The sequence below is a fragment of the Oppia nitens genome, unplaced genomic scaffold (genome assembly GCF_028296485.1).
Source record: "Oppia nitens isolate AA-2021 unplaced genomic scaffold, nextdenovo-longstitch-racon4-pilon3 scaffold4_pilon_pilon_pilon, whole genome shotgun sequence".
NCBI lineage: Eukaryota > Metazoa > Arthropoda > Arachnida > Sarcoptiformes > Oppiidae > Oppia > Oppia nitens.
Window position 1 is genome coordinate 918,450 of NW_026533232.1, and position 24,865 is coordinate 943,314.

At 23.0% G+C, this 24,865-nt stretch overlaps 2 protein-coding genes, 1 long non-coding RNA gene and 2 other non-coding genes across 5 annotated transcripts; 3 read left to right on the forward strand and 2 right to left on the reverse strand.

The window, feature by feature from the left end:
* Positions 1-3,993: 3,993 nt before the first annotated feature.
* Positions 3,994-8,158, reverse strand: LOC128959803 (zinc finger protein 729-like). Its single transcript, XM_054305817.1, has 3 exons — positions 6,884-8,158; positions 5,668-5,949; positions 3,994-5,597 (listed from the first exon to the last, which is right to left on the reverse strand). Exons 1-3 carry the CDS (start codon positions 7,653-7,655, stop codon positions 3,994-3,996), a joined length of 2,658 nt encoding a protein of 885 aa, XP_054161792.1. The 5' UTR covers positions 7,656-8,158.
* Positions 6,327-6,558, forward strand: LOC128960694 (small nucleolar RNA U3). Its single transcript, XR_008484599.1, has one exon. It is a non-coding gene; the product is annotated as a small nucleolar RNA U3 (small nucleolar RNA).
* Positions 8,159-9,015: 857 nt separating the features above from the next.
* Positions 9,016-9,088, reverse strand: Trnat-ugu (transfer RNA threonine (anticodon UGU)). The gene has a single exon. It is a non-coding gene; the product is annotated as a tRNA-Thr (tRNA).
* A 1,249-nt stretch (positions 9,089-10,337) lies between these two features.
* Positions 10,338-13,198, forward strand: LOC128959526 (long-chain-fatty-acid--CoA ligase 4-like). The gene is made up of 5 exons (XM_054305501.1): positions 10,338-10,857; positions 11,199-11,561; positions 11,628-12,190; positions 12,260-12,655; positions 12,733-13,198. The coding sequence occupies exons 1-5, from the start codon at positions 10,353-10,355 to the stop codon at positions 13,126-13,128; spliced, it is 2,223 nt and encodes a 740-aa protein (XP_054161476.1). The 5' UTR covers positions 10,338-10,352; the 3' UTR covers positions 13,129-13,198.
* A 2,950-nt stretch (positions 13,199-16,148) lies between these two features.
* Positions 16,149-16,705, forward strand: LOC128960433 (uncharacterized). The gene is made up of 3 exons (XR_008484589.1): positions 16,149-16,270; positions 16,379-16,409; positions 16,580-16,705. It is a non-coding gene; the product is annotated as an uncharacterized LOC128960433 (long non-coding RNA).
* Positions 16,706-24,865: the final 8,160 nt, after the last annotated feature.

Sequence of the window (24,865 nt, forward strand, 5' to 3'; positions counted from 1 at the left end):
AATTTATTACTTAGCAAAATAATAATAATAATAATTTTATTTTATTATATCTATACTATTTCAAGAAATTATAGATTGTATATTAAATAAGTAAAGTATAATGTTTTTATATTATGTATTTTATTATTTTATTCATACATATTTTTAAAAACTTTTTTAAATTTAAAATTTTATTTTTATATATTTTATATATATATATATTATTTTATTTAATTTATATTTATATTTATATATTTATAAAAACATAATAATTATTTCATATTTTTGTTTTGTATTTTTTTATTACTTAAGATTTTAATATAAAATATAATATTTAACAATAAAAATTCATTACTTAGCAAAATAATTGTAATCTATTATATCTATACTATTTCACCAATTTATAGATTGTATATTAAATAAGTAAAGTATAATGTTTTATATATTATATATTATATTACTAATACTCAATAATAATACTATTTTTTTATAAGAATAAATACAAATATAAGAATAAATACAAATATAAGAATAATTTATAAAAACTATAGAATATTTAAAAAAATTTTATTAAATTATTATTTTATTAGTAAATAATAATTTTTGTATCTAAGTTACTTAATATTATATATGTACTATAAATAGTACCATATAATATAGATTTATATTTAATAAATATTTTTTTAAAATAAATCAATAGATTTATTAAGAGAACTTACTTGATATTAGATATAATAGATAATTAAAATATTAAATACATATTGTATGAACAGTATGTTATTATTCATATATATATATAGATTATATATATTATATATACTGTATATTAGTTCAATTTTTAGATTAAATAAAATAATTATAATTAAAATTAATTAATGTTTATAAAAAATATTACTATTTATAAAAAGAAAATTTTTTATTATTATTTTTCATATGTTATTTTTTAATAAAAATTTTCATGTTAAATAAATATTATTGATAATATTTTAATAGTAAATTACAATTTTTTTTTTAAAAAATAGCATTAAATATTATTTATGTACGTTTACATTATAATTAGTAACAATAAGTCGCCTAGTTGATAATGGTACCAGGTATTTACTTAATAGACCATGTTTAATTGATGGATAATAATAATAATAATACAGTAGTTCTAAAGCAAACATAATAATCGATACGATTAGTCCAATGATTAACATTAGTAAAACACCCCTGGACAGATCGCTTAATTTAACAGGGTCATCAATATCATTATAATTATTATCATTGTTATTATTATTATTATTAGCATAAGTACTATTGTTAGGTCCGTTAGCTTTTACCAACGATCCCCTATAAAGTTTAATCAATTTGATTAGACTTCTGTCCCTTAAATCCAAACCGGTTTCCATTGAATACATCAATGCCTGACGTATCGGTTCCCGTAGTGTGTATTGTTTGCGTACATAGTGTACGAAATAATTGAAAAAATATTTATCCGGTGCCATTGTCATCGTCGATCTCAATGATCCCGGTGCTACCCCTATCAACGATTCACATTTATCGCTACTTTCTAGAAATACTGCACGTCCTTTAACGATTTCCCCGATAACATACTGATCAATTTGTTGACCTTGTTTATTAATATTTTTGATTATTTCCCTGATATTTTTAGCATCCAATATTCTATTGTTAAGTTTGACAAACATATCATGTTTGGTACTATTGATAGTATTTCTTAAGTCAATAAAACCAAATAATTTCAACTGTCTATTAGCTACCAGTGTCTCAATATCGGGCACCAGTATCACAGGTTTCGGTTTGATATATGTATTCAATAGAAATTCAGAAAAACAACGATTGATAACAAAACTGGATAATAGCCATATGTTTAGACAAATAAATAGACAAATTTTTCGACGTTTTAGCCAATTATGGTCATTCAGACCAACTGATTGCAATTGATTAAACCAATTGGACTGTTGGTTAAGTACTGTACTTACAATAGCCGTTAGGGTTGTTATAAATGTCATACGTATGGTAGTAGTTGTTAATATCATCCATATATAGCTATACGATATTATTGACATCAATAATAATAGCCAAATCTATACACAACAACAATAAGGTAAAATAAATTATAAATAATTAAAAACAATTTATTTAAAGATAAATTATATATATCAGTATATATTGAATATATGATATAATACAATACAGTTTATGGCACTTAAAAGTTTAAATTTGAATAATATTATATAATGCTTTAGCAAGGTACTGTATATAACTTATCTATACTACAGTATAAGCTAACTATAATACTAAGTTACCTTGCTTAGCGTAAAGTTAACTGTACACGATATTATTCAAATTTAACCTATTAATTGGCATTATTTGTATACTACTAATAAACTACTAATAAAATACTTCTATATACTTACAATAAAATCAAATAGATATATAAAATTAAAATAAGTATAATCATCGACCCGGCTAACTATTGTTAATATTTCTAACAAATGTGTTTGATCTCGGCTAACAATTTCGCCATATTTGATAATATTTTCGGTTATTTTAGTACGGTGCATAAATATAATATCCGATACCTGTAAATATATAATTATATATACTGTATATAAATATATATTTTTTTTAAAAAAATAACATGACTTATATAAATACCCATACATTCAGCACTAGTAGTTCATATTTATTGGCCGGTTTTATTTGCCATTTAGCTACCGTTTCGTGTACAAAATTGGTAGTTATCTCCACATTCAATGACATTTGACATATTATGTATTGAATGAATGCCAATGGAAAGCCATAAACTCTCTATTATTTCAAAATAATTAAATAACACTTAATTAGATAATTTAAAAAAGCAAAAAAATAAATAATTATTTATAATAATATATGTATAAATGTTAAAATTGTTTTATTTTCAATAGCATAAATTTAGTCTGAAAAAAATTATTAGTTATTTGTAAATTATAAGTAAAAAAAAGTAAAATAAATAATTAGTATTTTAAAAAATAAAATATAATTTACAAAATTCATTGATGGAAATATAGCATCCAGGTAGAATATATTGATAGTATTTGTTATGTTTACAGTACGATTACATTGCATATATATATTAGTCAAATTTTGGCCAGGTCGTATTTTTTCAACAAAATTTAAATATGCTCTGTTAATAAAAAAATAATAATACATTATTTTTGATAGAAATTTTTATTTTATAAATATTATTAAATAATAAGTAAATACAAACATACAATTTATTAATTGAACTCATATTTATAAAAATAAATAAATAAATATTTATTAATAAAATAATTTTTGATAATTAATTAATTTTAATTAATTAATAAAAATAAATTTTTAATCACTTAAATAATTTGATAGAAATAGACTGAATATTTACTGTATTAGATATTTATAGCCTTAAATAGATATTAATCAACTAAAATGTATTGATTTTATTTTGTTGCTAAATAACATTAATTTTTATGAATATTTCATATTAGACTTTATAATAATAAAAAAAAATCAGTGTTTCATTATATTATTATAATTTATCTATGAATAATAAAATTTATGTATACCATTGTAATAATAATAATAATAACAATACTATTGTTAGCCAATTTTATGATTGATTTGTTTTGTTTAGTAATAAATACAACAAAAAAATATTTCATATTTATAATAATAATAATAATCTATTGTTAAACAGTAGATATAATATACAACAATGATTTCATTGTCATTGTTATATTAGATATATATATAAATTTTAATATTACATTACCAAAAACATGAATAGAAATTTGTATGAAAAAAATTATTACAAAATATTTGATAAATTATTATTATAACAATAATACAGTACTATATTATAAACATTTTAGTTTTACTTATAAATTAAATTAACATTAAAAAAATAAATAAATTATATTTTACAATATAACAAAAAATATAATATAATTTATATATTTTAAAACAAAAATAAATAATAATAAATATGACTATTCAAGCGTCGGTAGATTTTTCGCCGCCATCCTCACCGGTAATAGATATTTCATGTTGTCGTTGGTGTCTATCAAACAGATCTTTTTGTTTCGACCGATAGCCACAACCAGACCACTGGCACCGATAACAACCTTTACCCCGATGTTTGAACGTTATATGATAGCTCAGTTTGTGTCGGGTAGCGTACTGTTTGTCGCAACCGGGCCACGAGCACCTGTACGATTTGGCACCGGTATGTACGTTCATATGGTCGCGCATTGTGGCATCGTTGGTAAACATTCGTTCGCAGCCGGGCCATTCGCATCGGATTTTCTGGTCAGTATTATGCGTACGCATGTGAACCGTATACTGATGTGCCTGAGTCAGACATCGGCTGCATATCGGGCACCGGTAGCGACCAGTATGCCTGTTGGTGTGTTCAGTATAGGCAATAGTAGACTTAGTACGAAACGTACAGTCAGTGTTCGAGCAGTCGATCCATTCGGTGTCGACCATAGCCGCCGGATGTACCCGAAGTTGATGTTCGGTCATTGCTTGGTCACTGTTGAAGCCTTTTGAACAGTCCTGGATCTGACAGACAAACGGTTTGGCACTTTCGGGTAAATGTGAGTACTGATGGATACGAAGTTTGGCATTATTCAAGCACCGGTAGGTACAACCGGGTTCAGTACATTTGACTGGTTTTTCGTGATGTTTCATATGGTTGGCCACATTGACTGGCGATTTGAATTGTTTGTTACAGCCCTCGTATCGGCAGCGGTAGGTCCGGTTCAGGTGCAGTACCCGATGTTTTCGTAGGTTACTCATCGACGAGATCTGTTTGCCGCATACATTGCACCGGTATTTCTCGATCGTCACACCGTCGCCAGAACTACCGGCACCGGAATGATAGCGTCGATGATTGACCAGTGATTCAATGGTGGCATAGGATTTGCCGCAATCGAGCCAATCGCACCGATAGCGCGGTTGGACACCCATATGCTGATCCTTATGATAGTTTAGTGTGTGACTAGTTTTGAAACGTTTACCGCAGCCGTTGTAATCGCAAACAAATGTCCATTTGTGCTGTAGTTTAGTTGTTGTCGTCGGCTTTGTCTTAGTCGTGTCCACGACATTCATGTCTTTGTCGTTGTTGTCATTATCACTACTTAATACTATTTTGGGCGGTCGTCCTCGTCCTCGTCGGCGACTAATTTCTGGTCGATTTACTAATTGAATATCAATTTGTTGTTCAAGATTTGTTAATTCATCAGTTGTTTTCGTAATATCTTCATCGATGACCAACACTTCTTCTGGTGAATTCTTCACCATTTTCTTCTTCTTCTTCTGATTGAACTCTTTATTAGTCGACGACTTATTCTTCTTCCTTCTCATTCTCTTCATTTCAGTAAATGTTATCACTTTTTGTTTGTCATTACATCCTCTCAATGGTCTTTGATTGACATTTGTCTCATTTTTAATGTCATTATTATTATCGCAATCGACTTCCAGATTGTACTCATTCTTAACAAGAAGAAGTGTTTTCTGGTAATGACTATCACCTGAACTGATGTCGTGTCTTATTGTTTGACATTCTTTGTCCAAATATCTTGAATTCATGTCATCTGAAGACACAAACAAACAAACAAATAATTAATGAATAAATTGTTTATCAAATCCTTAACAATGTCTTACGATTAATGATGTCTTCATTGATGGCAACCTCACAGTCGTTGTCGTCACTCAAAGCTATCAATTGTTGTCTCATTTGTCTCAAGTCTTCGTCAAATTCAATACCAATTTCACCGATATTTTCATTCAATTCATTCAAAAATTGTCGATATTTTTCGGCAAACAATTGATATCTTAAGAGATCTGTTGTCAGACATTGGACTTCACGTCTCAATGCGTTAACCATTGAATACAATTGATATCGACTTAAATCACACAACGAGTCACTAATTATTAGAGACATTCAGTTAACAAATAAAATAAATAACAATTAATTTAATAAAAACATTAAAAAACAAAATTCAAAATTGAATGCAATGTTTGTAAACACAAAATGTTGTTCAGTAAAAACGTTTATTAATAAAATTATTGAAACAATTTAAACTATTTTTTTTAATTTTTTTTTGTGCACTACTATAATAAAAAACTATTTAGAAAAATGTTTTATTAAATAATAATATAAATTATAATTTATTAAAATATATATAAATCGTTAAAATATACAAAAATATTAATTTATTTTGTTTTTCTGTATGAAAAGATAAAAACATTTAACTTACAAACTGTAATACTATTAACATAGTAATGGACGGGTAGTGTGTATGTGAGCTCAGGTATACTTTAAGATCATACTTCACGGAATCATTTCTATAGTATGTATCCCTAGCTTCACATCCAATGTGTGTGAAGTCAGCCTTAACCACAATGACGAGTGATTGGATCCCTTCCTGAGCGCGATGTCGGTGCCCGAGATCTCCATAACCTTATGGGTTGAAGACTCGTCAGTGCCATTGATGACCGTTTCTGAACACCATTACAGGTGTTTCGGAAGGGAAGGGATCCGTTCCGAGTGGTCAAACATTTTTAATATAATCAAAAAATAGAAACTATTTCCTTAACTAAAATTATTTTAAAATTGACATTTTATTAGAAAATTTATACATTAAATATATGAATCTATATGTTAACAATATTAAATTTCTATATAAATTAAAACATATTTTTAAATAATTAATCTATAGAATAAAATTTAAATATATAAAAAAAACTAAAATTATTAATAAGATTATTAAATACATTTATTAAAAATATGATATATATTTTTTAATTATCGTAATTCATATTAAAAATAAATACGATTACAGTTACCGGTAATAATTATATTTAATAAATAATCAATTAATTATGTTAATTATGCGTATATGTATGTCAAACGTGTCTTTCATTTTTGTCTTATAATTGCAATCAATTGCTTGACATTCATATACCGGTTCCGATCCGTCATGTTTTTGCTGATGATATCGATATAGTATAGTATTAGTTGTCTGATAATCACAACCGGTCCAATGGCACCGGTAGACTCCCTTTCCCTTATGTTGTCGTTCGACATGCATTTGCAGTGAGTTTTTAGTCGTATAAGTTCGCTCACAATCCGACCATTCGCACCGGTATTCCTTAAGTCGTGAATGTGTTTCCATATGATTGTCGAGACTCTCTTTTTTAGCAAAACATTTACCACAGTCAGGCCATTTGCACCGGTATTTTTTCATACCAGTATGTTTGGACATATGAGCCGATAGTAACAATGAATTTGAAAAACATTGATCACAATCGTCACAATTGAACGGTTTTGTGTGTACAAACATATGACGTTTTAGTAGATTTTCTAATTTATTTCTATACGGACAGTGCGGACATTGAAGCCATGGAAGATCTCCAGTGTTCAGGTTGTGTACACTCTGTTGGTGATGATGTCTGAGCGCTTGTCTAGTGTTCATTGTAACGGAACAGTCGGCGAAATTACATTTAAATAACTGATCTCCAGAACGATGTCTTGATTTGTGTTTTTCAAATACATATTTATTGTCCGTTTTATACTGACATTCATTGTAATCGCATTGATATACTTGTAGGTGACTTAGCTTCACGTGTGCTGTCAATTGCCGTCTCATCTTAAATGCTTTACGACAGCCCTTTGTTGAACACCGGAACTGTTGTCCATCACTGTTAACGACGTCTTCATCATTACAAACAACTCGTTGATCGTTGACTTTATCGATATTGTCTGAACTATCGTCACTTAAGTTATCGATATAATCATCAAAAATAACAGTTTCATCGCTATCTTCGTCTACATTATAATTACTATTGATATCAACAGTCGGTGTTTTTTATTAGTTGATCTAAGCTTTCGACAGTCAACTACTACTTGACTATCAATTTTAGTAAAATGATTGATATCTTTATTATCATTGGGTTTATTACTGACTTCTCCGAAAATTATATTGTAGTCACTGACCACTACTCGCTGGTCATTGTTATCAACGGCTAACCTTTGGTTCAATATCTTGTTTACAGATAATTTCAAATTACTTGACTTTTCTTCAATCATTGATTTTATTTGATTAATATTACAACTATTGTTGTCATTGTTTTTATCAACTCTTTGCTCAACAATTGTCTCATCCATTGATTGACAACTTATCTGACAATCAATGTCTTCAATCTCTTCATTAGTTATTTCATTGATATTTCTTGACTTATTATCAGTTTGTGTCCACTCATCTCATGATTCAACACTTGTTTGACAATCAATTGATTTCAGATCTAAATTAAATAATTAAATAGTAATATAAATCAAATAAAAATAAAATTATAAATAAATTAAAATACCGTTTAATTGACAGCAAATATCTGTATTATTTAATATCTTCAAAGACACGGAACAGCTTTTGGTTACAATAAGTGAATTGATTTCATTTTTCACTAATTTTTCATCAATTGTTTCATCAATTGATTCAATAAATTGCAGATATTTTTCATATTTTTTTGTTAATAACTGATATCTTAATAAATCATTTGTCAAACACTGGACTTCACGTCTCAATGCGTTAACCATTGAATACAATTGATATCGACTTAAATCACACAACAAGTTGGCCATCGATTGTATTGTTATTACAGTTATAATAATAATAATAACAATAAATTATATTTTATAATAAATTGTGTGAAACATGTTTGTGATTATAGTAAGTGTTATACAACAACAACAATAACACTAATGTTATGTTCAATAATAATGTTATTTTCAATCTCTATATACACTGTATATAAGTCTATTGAAAAAAAATCAATAATAATTTAAAGTCAATTAAATAATAATTATTATTATAAATATAAGTTTTACTAAACATTTTGTAATACTTATTGTTTCACATATTATTATTTTATATATTAAATGTGCAATAAAAAAATATTTAATAATAAAAAATAAATAAAAAAACAAAATTAAAAAAAACAAAAAATTAAAGCCAACAGTGAGGATCGAACTCACGACCCCTGGTTTACAAGACCAGTGCTCTAACCACTGAGCTATGCTGGCGCCTATGTCTAACCAAACACTAAAATATTATTAAGTCAAAATGTCAATTACCTTGTTTAAATAATGTTTTTATAAGTAATATATACAGTATATATACTAGTATATAAAGTACAATGTATATAATTTATAGTACCTGTATTCAATTATACAGTATAATCGTTTAGTAGTAATAATAATAATATAATTTTTTTTTTTAAATATATATTTTATACACTTTATTTAAAATTATACATTCAATAATATATTTTTAAAAACAAATTATACATATTATTTACACACTATTAAATTTTTATGTATTAATTTTTACTTTAAATATAAGTTTATATGATATATATATACGGTATATATTTAATTACTATTTCAAATAAAAATTAAATAAATATATTATTTTAACACATATTAAATCTAAAACGTGATATATCTATAAAATATAAACATATAAGCAGTATATAGAAAACATAAATATATTTAATGCTAATAACTTTGTAATAGTTTTAAAAATCAATAATAATATAATGAAAATATTTTTATGATTAAACATATTATCAGTTATTTATCAAAATGATATGATTATAATATTTATGTAAACACACGGATAGTAATGATATTTATATTTTTATATATTTTTATAAATATACTCTTTTGTTTTGATTTTAAATTCATATATAATATTTTTTTGAAGTAATAATAATAATAATAATAATAATTTATATTACTGTATAAATTATAATTATAGTTAATTTGAAATAAGATATCTTTGTTATTTAAAATACTGAATATATTGAAAGTTAATTATTATTTATAAAATAAAATTTGTAAATAACATGAAGATATCAGATAATCATAACTTTTCTCACAAAACTCATGAATCAATTTATTTTTAAAAATTTATTTTTATTATTATTAAAATATAATACTGTACTTATATTCAGTAAATTTTATATTTATGTCTAATGTCTATGTGTATGTTGTTGTATACAGTAGAATAATTTTATTAAGATAATTTTTTGGTTAAATACATAAAAATAATATTATCAAGGTTAACATGTTTTATTATTATTTTGGGGAATATATTTAAAATAAAATAAAAATTTCAATTTATTATCAAAAATATTATTCAAGTATATTTTGTTGTTACAAGTTTATTATTATTTTGTTTAAACTATTGTTGTTTGTATTAATTTAAACGCGTTTTTTCAATAATTACCGTACATTATATTTTTAAATATATATATATATTTTTGAAAAAATTCAATTCAAATTCATGGATAACTCATCAAACAAATCATCAAATAGACTACCAGTGCAAACATTGATACTGTTATTGTTGATTAAACTACTTGTCCTAATCTATACCTATCTAACACTACCCGTATATTATGCTATTCAACAGCCGTTCAGAGTGCTTGAACGGGCCTATAGAGTGAGGGCCCGTCAGGAGGACCCCAACGATCCGTATTCACCGTGGATACGAACCGGCCAATTGCCGTACCACTATCTGGACGATTGTCGGACACTGCCCGAAGCGCAGCGTCGGTCGCTGGAAGTAAACGGTGTCGACACTCCATGTCTAGGCTATAGACAAGTACTAAGCGAAGTGGATGTCCGTCAAAGCGATGGTAAAGTACTCAAAAAGTGTGAATTAAGTGACTATCAGTGGCTGACCTACGGTGAGGCCGACACACGTATTGCACATATAGCCCGGGGTTTGCTGATAAATGGTGTCAAACCCAGAGATACGGTACTCATATTTTTTGACACCAGATTAGGTATGTGTTTCAGAAAAAAATGTTACTATTTTTTATTATAACAAATATTGATATTTTTTAGTAAAAAATTAGTTTAAAAATGTAAAATTTTATTTTATTTTATTAGTTGTTTAAATCTCAATATAGTTTTTTATATTTAAATAAAATTAATTTTAACTTAATAGTATTAACTTATTAATTATAATTATAAAACAATTAATTAAATTATTACTATAGTTTTGAATTATTACTTAAAGTCTAATAAAATGTGAAATAATTAAAAAATATATTTTGATAATAAAATTATTAAAAAAAACTAATCATTTAGTTATTAAATATATATATATTTCTATTAATTACAGAGTGGCTACTGACAGCACAGGCAATCCTACGTATCGGTGCCGTAATCACAACACTGTACTCAACACTGGGCACCGACAGTCTTGTCTACGGTATCAACGAAACAGAAGTAACTCATGTGATCACTACTGAAGATCTGTTGACGAAATTGGCAAAAATCAGAGCACAGATACCACGGGTAAAGACTGTTGTCTACATTGAACTACCCTATAGACAGCACAGTACTCCTGATGCCACTAATGGCGACAACACTGTAGAGCTGATTAAGTTTGAACAGTTAGAAAAAGATGGTCAGTTGGCACCGGAAAAGTTGATTGGTTTAGTGCCTACAGAGGATGACAGAGCGCTCATACAGTATACGTCCGGTTAGTTTAATTAGTTAAAAATTAAATAGTCTATAATAAACTATATCCTAATTGATATGAAAATAGGCTCTACTGGTGTACCCAAGGGTGTTATATTGACACACAAACAGATACTGTCGGGACTGGTAAGCATACGTACACTAGTCTACCGTGAGTTTGCCGAACCCCGTAAGCACCTGTACATAGCGTATCTGCCGTTAACCCATGTCCTGGAGTTTTGTGCCGAAATGTTTTGTTTTACTTCGGGTGTCCGCATAGGTTACGGTACACCGAATACGTTGACCGGTGCTGGCACTGCCCTACGCGATGTCACCAAAAGTGATATTGCACTACTACGGCCTACGTTTATGGTGTCCGTACCGCTCATACTGGAGCGCATACGCAAAGGCATCGAGACTACTGTAGCCAAACGGGGACAGTTGTTTCAGACAATGTTCAACTATGCTGTCGATTATAAAATCCAATGGCAGCTCCGGGGTTATCGGACACCGATCATCGACTACTTAGTGTGTCGCAAGATCAGGGCAATGGTCGGCGGCCGACTTGGCTATATGATGGTTGGCGGTGCGCCACTTAACTCGTATACTCAACAGTTTTTGCGGGTCTGTCTCAATATTAATTTGGCTCAGGTATGATATCCATTGGGGGGGGGGGACGGTATATGTAATAGCTGTATAAGTATATAACTGTACTTTCAGGGCTACGGTTCAACCGAATCCACGGCATCGGTCACATCGCAAGATTTTGACGACAATCTGGGCACCGGTCATATCGGTTCGCCATTGTTTGGCCTTAAAGTACGGCTAATAGACTGGCCAGAAGGTGGCTATCGGCCAACTGACAAACCGTACCCAAGGGGAGAGGCAGTTGTCGGCGGACCCAATGTGGCGGTTGGCTATTATAAACTGGACGACGAAACACGAGAGGCATTTGAGGTGTCGTCATCGGCCGGTACTGTTGGTGACAATAGTAGTATACATTGGTTTCGTATGGGCGACATTGTGGAGGTCGACGGTAACGGTGTGTTCAAAATAATTGACCGCAAAAAAGATTTTGTAAAACTACAGTTCGGCGAATACGTATCGCTGGGAAAGGTATGTCACAAACAGGGGGGGGGAGAGAGAGAGGAACTGGAGATCTAAAACATTTTCTATAATTAATTAATCAATAGATTGAGTCGGAGCTAAAAAATTTCCAGTTTGTCGACAACGTGTGCGTCTATGGAGACTCACGACACGACTATCTAATAGCACTGATATCGCCAAACCAACTGTCCATTCGAGAACTGGCCGCTCAGTTAGTCGCCGCCGACAATAATGATGTGAACAACATTGAAAAGTTTTCAGATTTGTGTCAAAATAAAAAACTGGTTGACTATGTATGCCGTGAACTACGACTGTATTGCCAGAGCACCGGGCGATTGCATAAAATGGAAATACCTTCAAAAATTATGCTGTGCTCCGATGAATGGACACCGGCTAACGGTTTGGTAACACCGGCCCTAAAAATTAGGCGAAAAAGTATACAAATATTTTATCAACAATTTATTGATAAACTATATGAATAATAATAATAATTAATTAATTTGTTGATAACTACATATACAATAGTCGTATCATAAAATATTTTAAATAGAAAAAAATAAATATTTTATTACTGTATTTAAATTTTTTAAAAATTTTAACAAAAATCATGTGATTGGGGTTTTCATCAAATTATATTAAAGTAATTTTTTTAAAAAATCTACTAATTGGGTTATAAATCCCAAAAAATCTATATAATATTATTTGTTAGAAACATTTTATATTCAATTGTATATATAAATAAATGATATTATATTTTATACTATAAATTTTATGATAATATTATTTTTAAATATTTTGGTTTAGTTAAACATCATTTTTTTAAAAAAAAATCAAATAAAAATATATTAGTAGTAAATCTGTATTTTTTGTTTATCTTTAATATAATAAAATAATTTAGCATTTAATGCTAAATATCTAATAATAATAATTTTTATTAACATTTAGAAATACAGTACATATATATATATATATATATATATATATATATATATAAAACATTAACAAAATGTTATTAACGCAGACTTTTTATTTTACTTAACATTAATTTTGTCGGTTTTTTGTTGTTGTTTTAAAATATAAAGTACTTATAAACTATAGTTATATATACATTATATACAGATTGATAAACTAATATATTGGATATATTTATATAAGTTATGCAATAAAACTATACACCAAAAAAATAATAAATAACAGTATTAGCCATAAAAATATGATAAAAGCCATAACACTTGCCAAATATAGAGTAATAACTGTTAAAAATTTGTTTATTTTTACAAATAAAAAAAATAATAAAATAAGCATGCTTGGTTTATACAGTTTATACAGTCTATATATAATTTTTATTTACAATATAACTTTTTTTGTTGTTAGTGTTACTTATAAATAAAATATATACACAAAAAAATAAAATCAAATAACTAAATAATATTTCATTTATATAAGTTTTTATATTATTGATCAGTCATCTCTAAAAATCAGTGATTAATATATATATATATATATATATATATATATTAATACTGATAGTCATAAATACAATATATCAATATAGCCAACAAATAGTAATTAAATTTTAAATAACGGATATTTAAGTTTTCCGTTAGTTTTTTTTTTGTTGGTCGTTGTTTTGATTGGAAATTATTGTCTACACATAACACATAAAGTTTTACTAATAATAACTTATTAAATATTAATATATTGTATTAATATATAAATAATATAAGTAATATATATATATATATTATTTACATAATTCAAATGTTTCAAATAACATTATTATAGTATCACATTCAATTATTGTGTCTAAAATTACAAACGTTTTTTTAAAAAAAATTATATACTATTGTGAAAAATTAGTTTTTTATTTTACTTTTAGTGTTTGTTTTAATAATAAAATGATTAATACTATATTACACATAACTTAAGTCTAAATTAATATTAAAAACTTAATAATTTATTATTAATTCTGGAAAAAACATATTATTGAATGATTAATGCAAACTCATTGTTGTATTAATAATAATATTATTATTATAATACTGATGATTATGACGACAACTATTATCCATCAGTTGATTGATGATGAAGAAGAAAAAGAAGTACAGTCTATGTCCCGAAGCTTTAGCTATAGCTTATCCTATGGTATACACACAGGTATGTGTCATATAAACCATTAATACAATATATATATTATGAAAATATATATGATTTCATATAATTTTATCAATGATTATATAATTTTACTATTGTTTATATATTAGTAATTAATTATTATTATTTTTTTTTTGGTTGTTTAAACAGTCAACTATTGCCGGATAGACAGTTTACAACGTCGTTGTCGTTGTCAGGACCGGTAGTTATAGAAGACATCTATTAATCTAATTGGACACCAATTACAGTGAGGTTCGGCACCGGGACATAGACTGTACTTCTGTTAATCAAAATTAATTAAACAATCGGAAGTGCTCTCTATGTCATAGTGTCTAATCTCTCTCTCTCTCTCTCTCTCTCTCTCTCTCTCTCTCTCTCTCTCTCTCTAAATAATATCTCTTAAATAATTATTAATAACTAATAATAATGATAATAAATTAATTAACTATCTTTAACTTATAAAAAAACTAATTAATGAGTTAAAAATGTCAATTTTTTCTAAATAAATAAAATTGTTAAATATCTACGAATTTTATTATATATTTTTGGAAATTTTTTTGTTGCATTAAAAATATAAAATAATTTTGTTGTTGTTGTAACTAACATTAAACATACAAAACATCTGTGTCTCTATAATATTAATAAATATTTATTTTTATCAAAAAATTTATTCATATCTAAAAATATTTATTATACAGTTTAATGCTAATATTTTAATATTTAATTTTTATCATAATAATAATACAAATAAAAAATGGGCGTATGTTAAACATAAGTACATACCGTAAATATATGTGATATGATATCATAGATATTAAATATATAACTATATATATTAATATATATATATTTAATTTGATTTATCAAATTTATAGCAATAATCTAAACAAAGGGTTAAAATAAAAATTAGTAATAAAATATTTTAGTAAAATAATTATAATATTATTACAGACAATACACAGAATAAAACATATAATTTTCAATCAAATGAATAAAAAATCAGCAAATTTTTATTATCAGTTGGTTTTTTAAATAGTTTATTGTTTTAATTATATAAAATATATTAGATATAAATATATATATACAGTATATATATATATATAATTTTACAATAAATGAACAAAAAAAACTACAATAAAGTTTAAATGATAATTTTAAAAATAAATATTTAAAAAAATTGTTTTTTAAATTATTATTAATAACAAAACAAATGGTGTCTAAATCAAGAAAACTGAGAAATAGTAAGTTGTTGTTTGAATTTTTTTTGCTTTAATTTATTTATCTTAAAAAATAAACATTTTTAAAAAAATAATTAACAATTTGTTATTGTATGTCAAAAAAGAGCGCATATTTTCGGCCGAATTTCGGTGTAGGTGTGGCCACAAGTGGACAGTCAATGAGCTGCACATACAGGAGTCCCGCGAGTGTCCTGAATGTCATCAACAGGAGGACTGTTGGCCTAAGAAAGTGGTATTTAATATATTAAATTAATTTTTTTTTTAAATCATTGATAATTATAATAATTTATTTATATATATAAATATTATTAATTATTTTTTTTAAAATTAACTTTTTAAGCATTTGATGAGTCCTATTGATACAAATAATTGTAAGTATTATTATTTTCAATATAATAAAATAATTAATAATATTTATATATTTAAATATAAATAAATTATTATAATTATCAATGATATTTTTTAAAAATTAACAAAATAGTAATAATATAATAAAAAAAATTAATAATAAATTTTAATAATTATTTATAATAATAATTAGCATTTACTCCGGTAACCGATGAACGCTATTTCGGTCAATACCAGTGCTTCCGGTGTCTGAGGACATGGTTTTCCGCTCATTCGTGGCTCGGTTTTGGCCAACAGTGTATCAAATGTAAAATATCTACCGATGCACACAAATTGGTATGACTTGTGTGGTGATATTAATTTATATATATATACAATATATAACAACAACAACTATATGTCATATATAATTATATTACTAACTATACTGTACTGTATATATAATTATTTGTTACTAACCGTAACTGTTTTTTAGAGTCAACTACAACGACCCAAAGGTATGGATAAAAGGAATGACCCGAACAAACATCACATAACATCCCTGTGCTCTAAATGTAAACAATTGGGCAGAGATTGTAGTAGAAAATAAAACTAGAAATTAATTAATTATTTGAAATATTAATATTTTTCTTAATGTTAATTTTTATTATATAATATATGAGACAATTTTTTTATTATTAATTATTAATATATTGATTAAAAATTATTGTTTTTTTTAAATATAAAAACAGGCTGTAAACATAATTGAATATATATCCTAATAATATTGTTTAATAAATTTTGTTATCATTATATCCATGACATTAAAAATAATACAGGTATACAAAATGAAAATATTTATATAAATATATATTATTAAATTCAATTACATATAAATAATAAAATAAATTATTATTTATATTCAATAATATTATTTTTTTAGTATAAATTATACTACACGTTTCTATTAGGTAAGTTAAATTGACTAAAATAAAAATTGTGAAAATAATAATAATAATAATACTATTAAATATAATATAATTATTTTTGTTAAATATTTTTTTTATTATTGAATATAAATAGATATTTTCATTAACAAGTAAAGTTTATATAATAATTTTCATATCATATATTAGTTTAAATATTTAGTAACTAATTAAATAATTTAAATATTAAAAGTAATTTTAGCTAATACATAAAATGTATAATTATTTCTATTTAGTAAATATTTCAAATAAATTTTTAAATAATTTAAAACTAATATGTGATTTGTTTAACATAATAAAATTATTATCAATAATATTTATTAATTATACAGATGCCCAACGTATGATATTATTTGATTTTACTGTATTTATTGGTGGTATTAAACAGTTTAATATAAATATATTTATTTGCGGTATTTGTTGTGGATTTTGTTTGCGACTAACGTTTACTAAATTAAAATCAAATGAAACAAATAACTATTGGAAAAAATTGTTTTATTTATTAAATAATAATAAAATATTTTCTAAGTCTACAATAATTACCAAAAATCAAATTTCAATAATTTATAAATTAACTAATAAGTTAAAAACATTAAGCATTATTGTTAAAAAATTAACAAATATAACAGGTAATAATAATAATAATAACACTGATATTACATAATTATTAATAGTAATAATTTAATTTAAAAAAATATAATTTTTAAATTTTTTCAGGTTTGCTGCTTATTGTGATATTTTTATTAATTGGTATAAAATTTTATACATTATCAACATTTATACTATCCATACCTTGTTTAATATTAGTAAATCAATCGATATATTACAATGTATTGGATGTATTGACATCGATATCATATTTCTATATTATTTGTCAATATTTTCATAAAAGATTAATGCTATTAATGCAAGTTATTAGTAAACTAACTAAAACTTCAAAAAAATTGAAACAATTAGCATTGATTAGGAAAATATTAAGTGAGCATAATCAAATTTGTTTTCAAATTATCATATTCAACAAATTTTGGCGCAAAATTTACTTTATTATAATAATATTTTTATTACCGGCTAATTTGTTAATGTTATCATCATTAATGTTTACTAAAGTTAATGTATTATTAAAATATGTTTATATATTATGTATATTTTATACCTGGTTTGGTATATTTATTATATCATATTTTGCATCAATTGTCTCAAAATCAATACACTTATCAATAAATACATTGATATCAATACAAATCAATACAATAAGCAATACTCGGCTAAAGTTATCTCTGATGTCATTCATTGAGAAATTGTCGGCAAAACATACAATCATTGGTTTTACTGTCGGACCGCTGTTTGTCATGACTTTTCCCAAACTATTTAATGTAAATATTCTTTTAAAATATTAAAAATATTTATAATCACATTTTTACTTGTTTTTAATATTCTAGATAACAGTATTATATGTGCGATATTTAATTTTGACAACAAAATTAACTTTTAATTTACTATAATTTTTATAATTTAAAACATTTAAATACTAATAACTAATTAACTAAGCTTTTAATTTGCGTAATATAATGTAAAAATTGTTTATTTTTAATAAAGTTGTAAAAAACATTAATTACTAAAATTATTTTTTGCTTAATATTATACTGATATAAATAATTGTTAATAAAGTCAAATACTGTATAATACACTCCCAGTCTAGTTGTAAGTATAGAAAAGTTGTAGAAAAGTAAGTATTACTAAAATTATTTGTCGCTTAATATTATACTTATTTAAATATAAATAATTGTTTAAAAGTCAAATCATTTATAATTTTACAATTTTTTTATAAATTAAAACATTTAAATACTAATCATTAAAAACTAGTTGATATAAAATTAAAAAATAATATATATATTACTAAGTGAATTATTTTATCATGTTAAAACTAATATTAATTGTATTGTTTAAAAAAAATTATTTATATTAATATTTATTCAATTTAATTTATTAGACCTCTTTCTACTATGTGTTACAATTATTGATTTTAATTATAACAATTAAAAGTTATTATAAACATTAATTTGTTTTATATATGTTGCTTAAATAATTTTTATATTATAAAAGTATTGTAAAAAATACATCATTAATGATGAAAATAACAAATTAATAAAACATTATAATTATCTGTAAATGTTTTTTTTAAATAATAATTAATTAATATAGTTTAATAATTAATTGTACTTGAAATTTAAGTTAAATTTAGATAATAATAATTATAATAAATTTGTAATTATAATAATAGTATAATATTGTTTAAATTGTTGAATATATTTTAATAATAATAATTATAATAAATTTGTAATTATAATAATAGTATAATATTGTTTAAATTGTTGAATATATTTTAATAATAATAATTATAATAATAATAAGAATATTATTCTTATAAAAACAGTAATAATATTGATATAAACTTAAAACAGTCTTATATTTTTACAGTTTAGTTTAGTTAATAAAATATTTATAATTAATAAAAAAAAATGTTTAAATGCATTAAACAAAAAATTATTAACAATGTTTTAATCTTATAGTAAAAAAACAACAACAAAAATGTATCATTATTTTTATTTAATTAATTATCAAAATAGTATACTCAATAAGTTAAATCTATTATTTAATATAATTAATATTATAAAATTATTATCAATTTTATTGATAAATTATACTATTTCGGAACGTATGCTGTTATTTGATTTTACTGTATTTATTGGTGGTATTAAACAGTTTAATATATGTATATTTATTTGCGGCACTTGTTTTGGTTTATTTTTACAATTATTGTTTTCTAAATCTAATACAAATATTGAACAAAATAACTATTGGACAAAATTGTTTTATATAATCAAAAATCATTATAATTATAATGAATTAGATATTAACGAAAAACAAATTATAATTATTAATATATTGAATAATAAATTAAAAATTTTAAGTATACTAATTACTGTTTGCACAAAAATATCAGGTAATAATAATAATAATAATAATAATATATTTTTCTCTAAAATATTTGTTTTACTAAATATTTTTTTTTTAAATATTTGTTTTTTAAACAAATAATTAAATTAATTATAGGATTTATTTTTGCTGTCTTTTTACTATTAATTGGTATAAAATTTTATACATTATCAACATTTATACTATCCATACCCTGTTTAGCAATATTAAATCAATCAGTATATCATAATATATTCAATGGGTTGATATCGATGTCATATTTCTATATTATTTGTCAATATTTTCATAAAAGATGTCAATTGTTGAATCAGATTATTAATAAACTAAATCGAAAAAAATTTAAAATTTTAAAATTAAAAACATTTAAAACAAAACTAATTGTTGAACATAATATTATTTGTTTACAAATTATTAAATTTAACAAATTTTGGCGTAAAATTTATTTTACTATAATAATATTTTTACTACCTGCTAATTTATTAATGTTGTCAGCATTTTTATTTACTAAAGTTAATTCATTACTACAATTTGCATATATATTATGTATATTTTATACCTGGTTTGGTATATTTATTATATCATATTTTGCATCAATGGTCTCAAAATCTATTACATTATCTAAAAATACATTAATATCAATACAAATCAATACAATAAGCAAAACTCGGCTAAAGTTATCTCTGATGTCATTCATTGAGAAATTGTCGGCAAAACACACAATCATTGGTTTCACTGTCGGATCGATGTTTGTCATGACTTTTCCTAAACTATTTTATGTAAATATTATATAAAATATTAATAAAAAATAAAATATTAAGATTTTTTTTTCATTAACACAGATAACAGTATTATACGTGCGATATCTAATATTGACAACAAAATTAACTTTCAAATTATTATAATGTCAACTTATACTACTGTAATGATAATATATTATAATAATAAAAAATATTGTCTAAATATTGTTAATTATAAAAAATTCTTAAAAAACAAACATTTTTGAATTGTTTTTAAAAAACATTATCATAAATTTATTTGTAAAATAAAATCATACAACAATAACATGAATACTTTTGAACATTTAAAAAAAATTATTGTACATAAATAAATAAAAAATTGAATGTTAATACATTATCAAATGATTGTTTTGAAAATTAATTTTCAAAAAAAATTACACTATATTTAATTAAATTTAAAAATTTTATTAAAATAATTATTAAATATTATTAATTGATTATTTATTTAAATTATAGAAAACAAAACAAAAATGTATTAACATTAATATGGCATAAATGTTTTTTTTAATTATCATTTATTATATTGTAAATTATAAAAATAACTTTTAGTTTTTATTTCTATATTAATTAGTCAATAATATTTATTATTTTGTTGTAAAGTAAATTAAAACATACAAAGTAAACATTAAAACATATAATAATATAATATTAATTTAGTTTATGCAACTTGTTATTGTTTAATAATGATTATTTTGTCTAACTTAAAAAATAAAAAACAAAATTAAATTACACTAATAATATTAATAATGATTAACTAAAAAACTATTAAATTATTATTGAAAATATTTTTTAATAGTGAAATTCTATGTATAAACTAATTAAAATGAATATTTAATAAATTAAATATTTAATAGCTTTTATGCAGTTATTTAAATATAAATTTTAATTATAATATTGAAATATTATATTTAAAAAAATTATTGTATACAATATTTCAGATATATTATTATATAAGTTGAATATTGTATGAATAATAAATTTTTAAAAATATACATTAAATATTTTGCAGATAATTTATTTTACTAAATAGTTAGCTAACTATAGTATATAGTTAATAGTTTATAAACACTTAAACTCATTTTATAATTTTTATTTACAAAAATAACAATTATTCATAAACTAATAAAAATAATTAAAAATAATGTTTAATTATTATTATTTAGTAGATTATCGAAATAGTTTTTTAAATAATTTAAAACTATTAAGCGATTTGCTTAACATTATCAAATCATTATCGATAATATTTATTAGTTATACAATTTTACAGCGTATGCTATTATTTGATTTTACTGTATTCATTGGTGGTATTAAACAATTTAATATAATTATATTAATTTGTGGCTTTAGTTGTGGTTATTGTTTGCGTCTATTGTTTACTAAATCAGTGGCCAATGAAACAACTAATTATTGGAGAAAATTGTTTTATATATTGAATAGCAATGAAATATATAATAATGAAATCAATATTAACAAAAAACAAATTATAATTATTAAAAAATTATACAATAAGTTAACGATTGTTAGGAAAATTGTTAAAATATTTACTTATATAACAGGTAATTATTTATTTTTAAATTTTCTTTTATAATATTAAATTTGTGATATAGAAAATTAATTGTGAATTTTTATTTTTTTAGGATTTTTGCTTGCTGTTTTATTTTTATTAATTATCATAAAATTCTATACATTTCTAATATTTATACTATCCATACCCTGTTTAGTTTTAATGAATCAATCAATTTATTATAATGTATTAGATATGTTGACATCGATGACATACTTCTATATTGTTTGTCAATATTTTCAATTGAGATGTCAATTATTAAATCAAGTGATTAGTAAATTATATAAAAATTCAAAAATTTTAAAATTCAAAATATTATTTAATAGAATACTTAGCGAACATAATATAATTTGTTTACAAATTAATTTATTCAATAAATTTTGGAGTAAAATATATTTTGTAATATTTATATTTTTAATACCACCTAATCTGCTAATGATAGCGACATTTTTGTTTACCAAAGTTAATACATTATTAAAATATTTGTATATATTATGTATAATCTATACCTGGTTTGGTATATTTATTATATCATATTTTGCATCAATGGTCTCAAAATGTGTAAATTTATCGAAAAATAATTTATTATCACTGAAAATCCATACAATAAGCAATACAAGGGTTAAACTGTCTCTGATGTCAATCATTGAGAAATTGTCGGCAAAACACACAATCATTGGCTTTACTGTCGGTCCGATGTTTGTCATGACTTTTCCCAAATTATTTTATGTAAATATTGATAAAATTCAAAAAAAAATTAAATAAATAATTAATCTAAATTTTTTTTTGTATTTACAGATATCAGTATTATATGTGCGATATTTAATTCAGATAACAAAATTAACTTTTAAATTGTTATAATAAAATTATAATTGTATTATTATTATTTATTTATTAAACAATTATACTAGTATAATAAAATATTTCATTTATTTAAATAAAATAATTATATTAGATTAAATGATTTTTGTTTATTTTAATAATTTATCAAAAAATTATTTAAAAACCTTAGATATTGATACATAACATTATAAAACATTTAATGTATTATTCAATATTTATACTATCTATTAAATAATATAATTTTTAAAATAAAAATAAAATTAATTAAAATATTAATTAATTAATCAAAATTTTTATATGTATACTAAAATATTTATCTACTAAATTTATTGTAAATAATATTTGTTGTATATATTTATTTTTTATATGTTATTGTTTTTTATTAATTTAAACAAAACATTATGTAATCTATATTTATATTATTAAAATACATTATATATAAAAGTCAACAGTCAACATTTACTTTATATTGATTAATTATTAATTTATTATATTAAATAATTATTAATTAGTTTTTTGTCAATAATTATCATTAGTAGTCAATTATTAAGTTATACTTAAATACTGTATAATAGAAATATGAAATATTATAATTGAAAATAAAATTATTTTATTTTAGTAATATAGATTCAAAATTTAATTAATATTGAAATCTAATACAGTATAATGCTAATTCTCAAAAAAATGTATGATTATTATTATTTAATAAATTGTTCAAATAGATTTTTAAATAATCTAATATTACTAAACAATGTGTTTAACTTTTTAAAATTATTATCATTATTAGTTATTAATTATACACACAAACAGCGTATGTTATTATTTGATTTTACTATATTTATCGACGGTATTAAACAATTCAATATAATTATATTAATAATTGGTTTATGTTGTGGACATTGTTTAAGATTATTGTTTACAAAATTTTTAGCAACTAATAAAAAAAATAATTATTGGAAAAAATTGTTTAATATAATCGAAAATTATGAAAATTATTATGAATTAAATATTAGCAAAAAACAAATTAAAATTATATATCAACTAAAATACAAATTAAATATTGTTAATTCAATAGTTAATGTATTGACTAAACTGACAGTTAATGTTTTTTTTAAAAAAAACAAAAATAATAATAAATTGTTTACACTATTATTAATTATTATTATTTTATAATTTTTTTAGATGCCTTAACTTTGATATTATATTTATTAATTGTTATAAAATTTTATACATTATCAACATTTATACTATCCATACCCTGTTTAGTATTATTAGTGCAAACATTTTATATAAATCTATTGGATATTTTGACA

Bases quoted from the DNA above. Each gene is read 5' to 3' on its own strand.
- LOC128959526 (XM_054305501.1), top strand. From the start codon at position 10,353: ATGGATAACTCATCAAACAAATCATCAAATAGACTACCAGTGCAAACA. The intron at 11,562-11,627 runs GTTAGTTTAATT...ATATGAAAATAG, and splicing joins GCTCATACAGTATACGTCCG to GCTCTACTGGTGTACCCAAG. The intron at 12,191-12,259 runs GTATGATATCCA...CTGTACTTTCAG, and splicing joins TCAATATTAATTTGGCTCAG to GGCTACGGTTCAACCGAATC.
- LOC128959803 (XM_054305817.1), bottom strand. From the start codon at position 7,655: ATGAGACGGCAATTGACAGCACACGTGAAGCTAAGTCACCTACAAGTA. The intron at 5,950-6,883 runs ATTGATTATTTA...TATTTGTTAACT, and splicing joins ACGCATAATTAACATAATTA to GAATGTCTCTAATAATTAGT. The intron at 5,598-5,667 runs GTAAGACATTGT...TTGTGTCTTCAG, and splicing joins CAATGAAGACATCATTAATC to ATGACATGAATTCAAGATAT.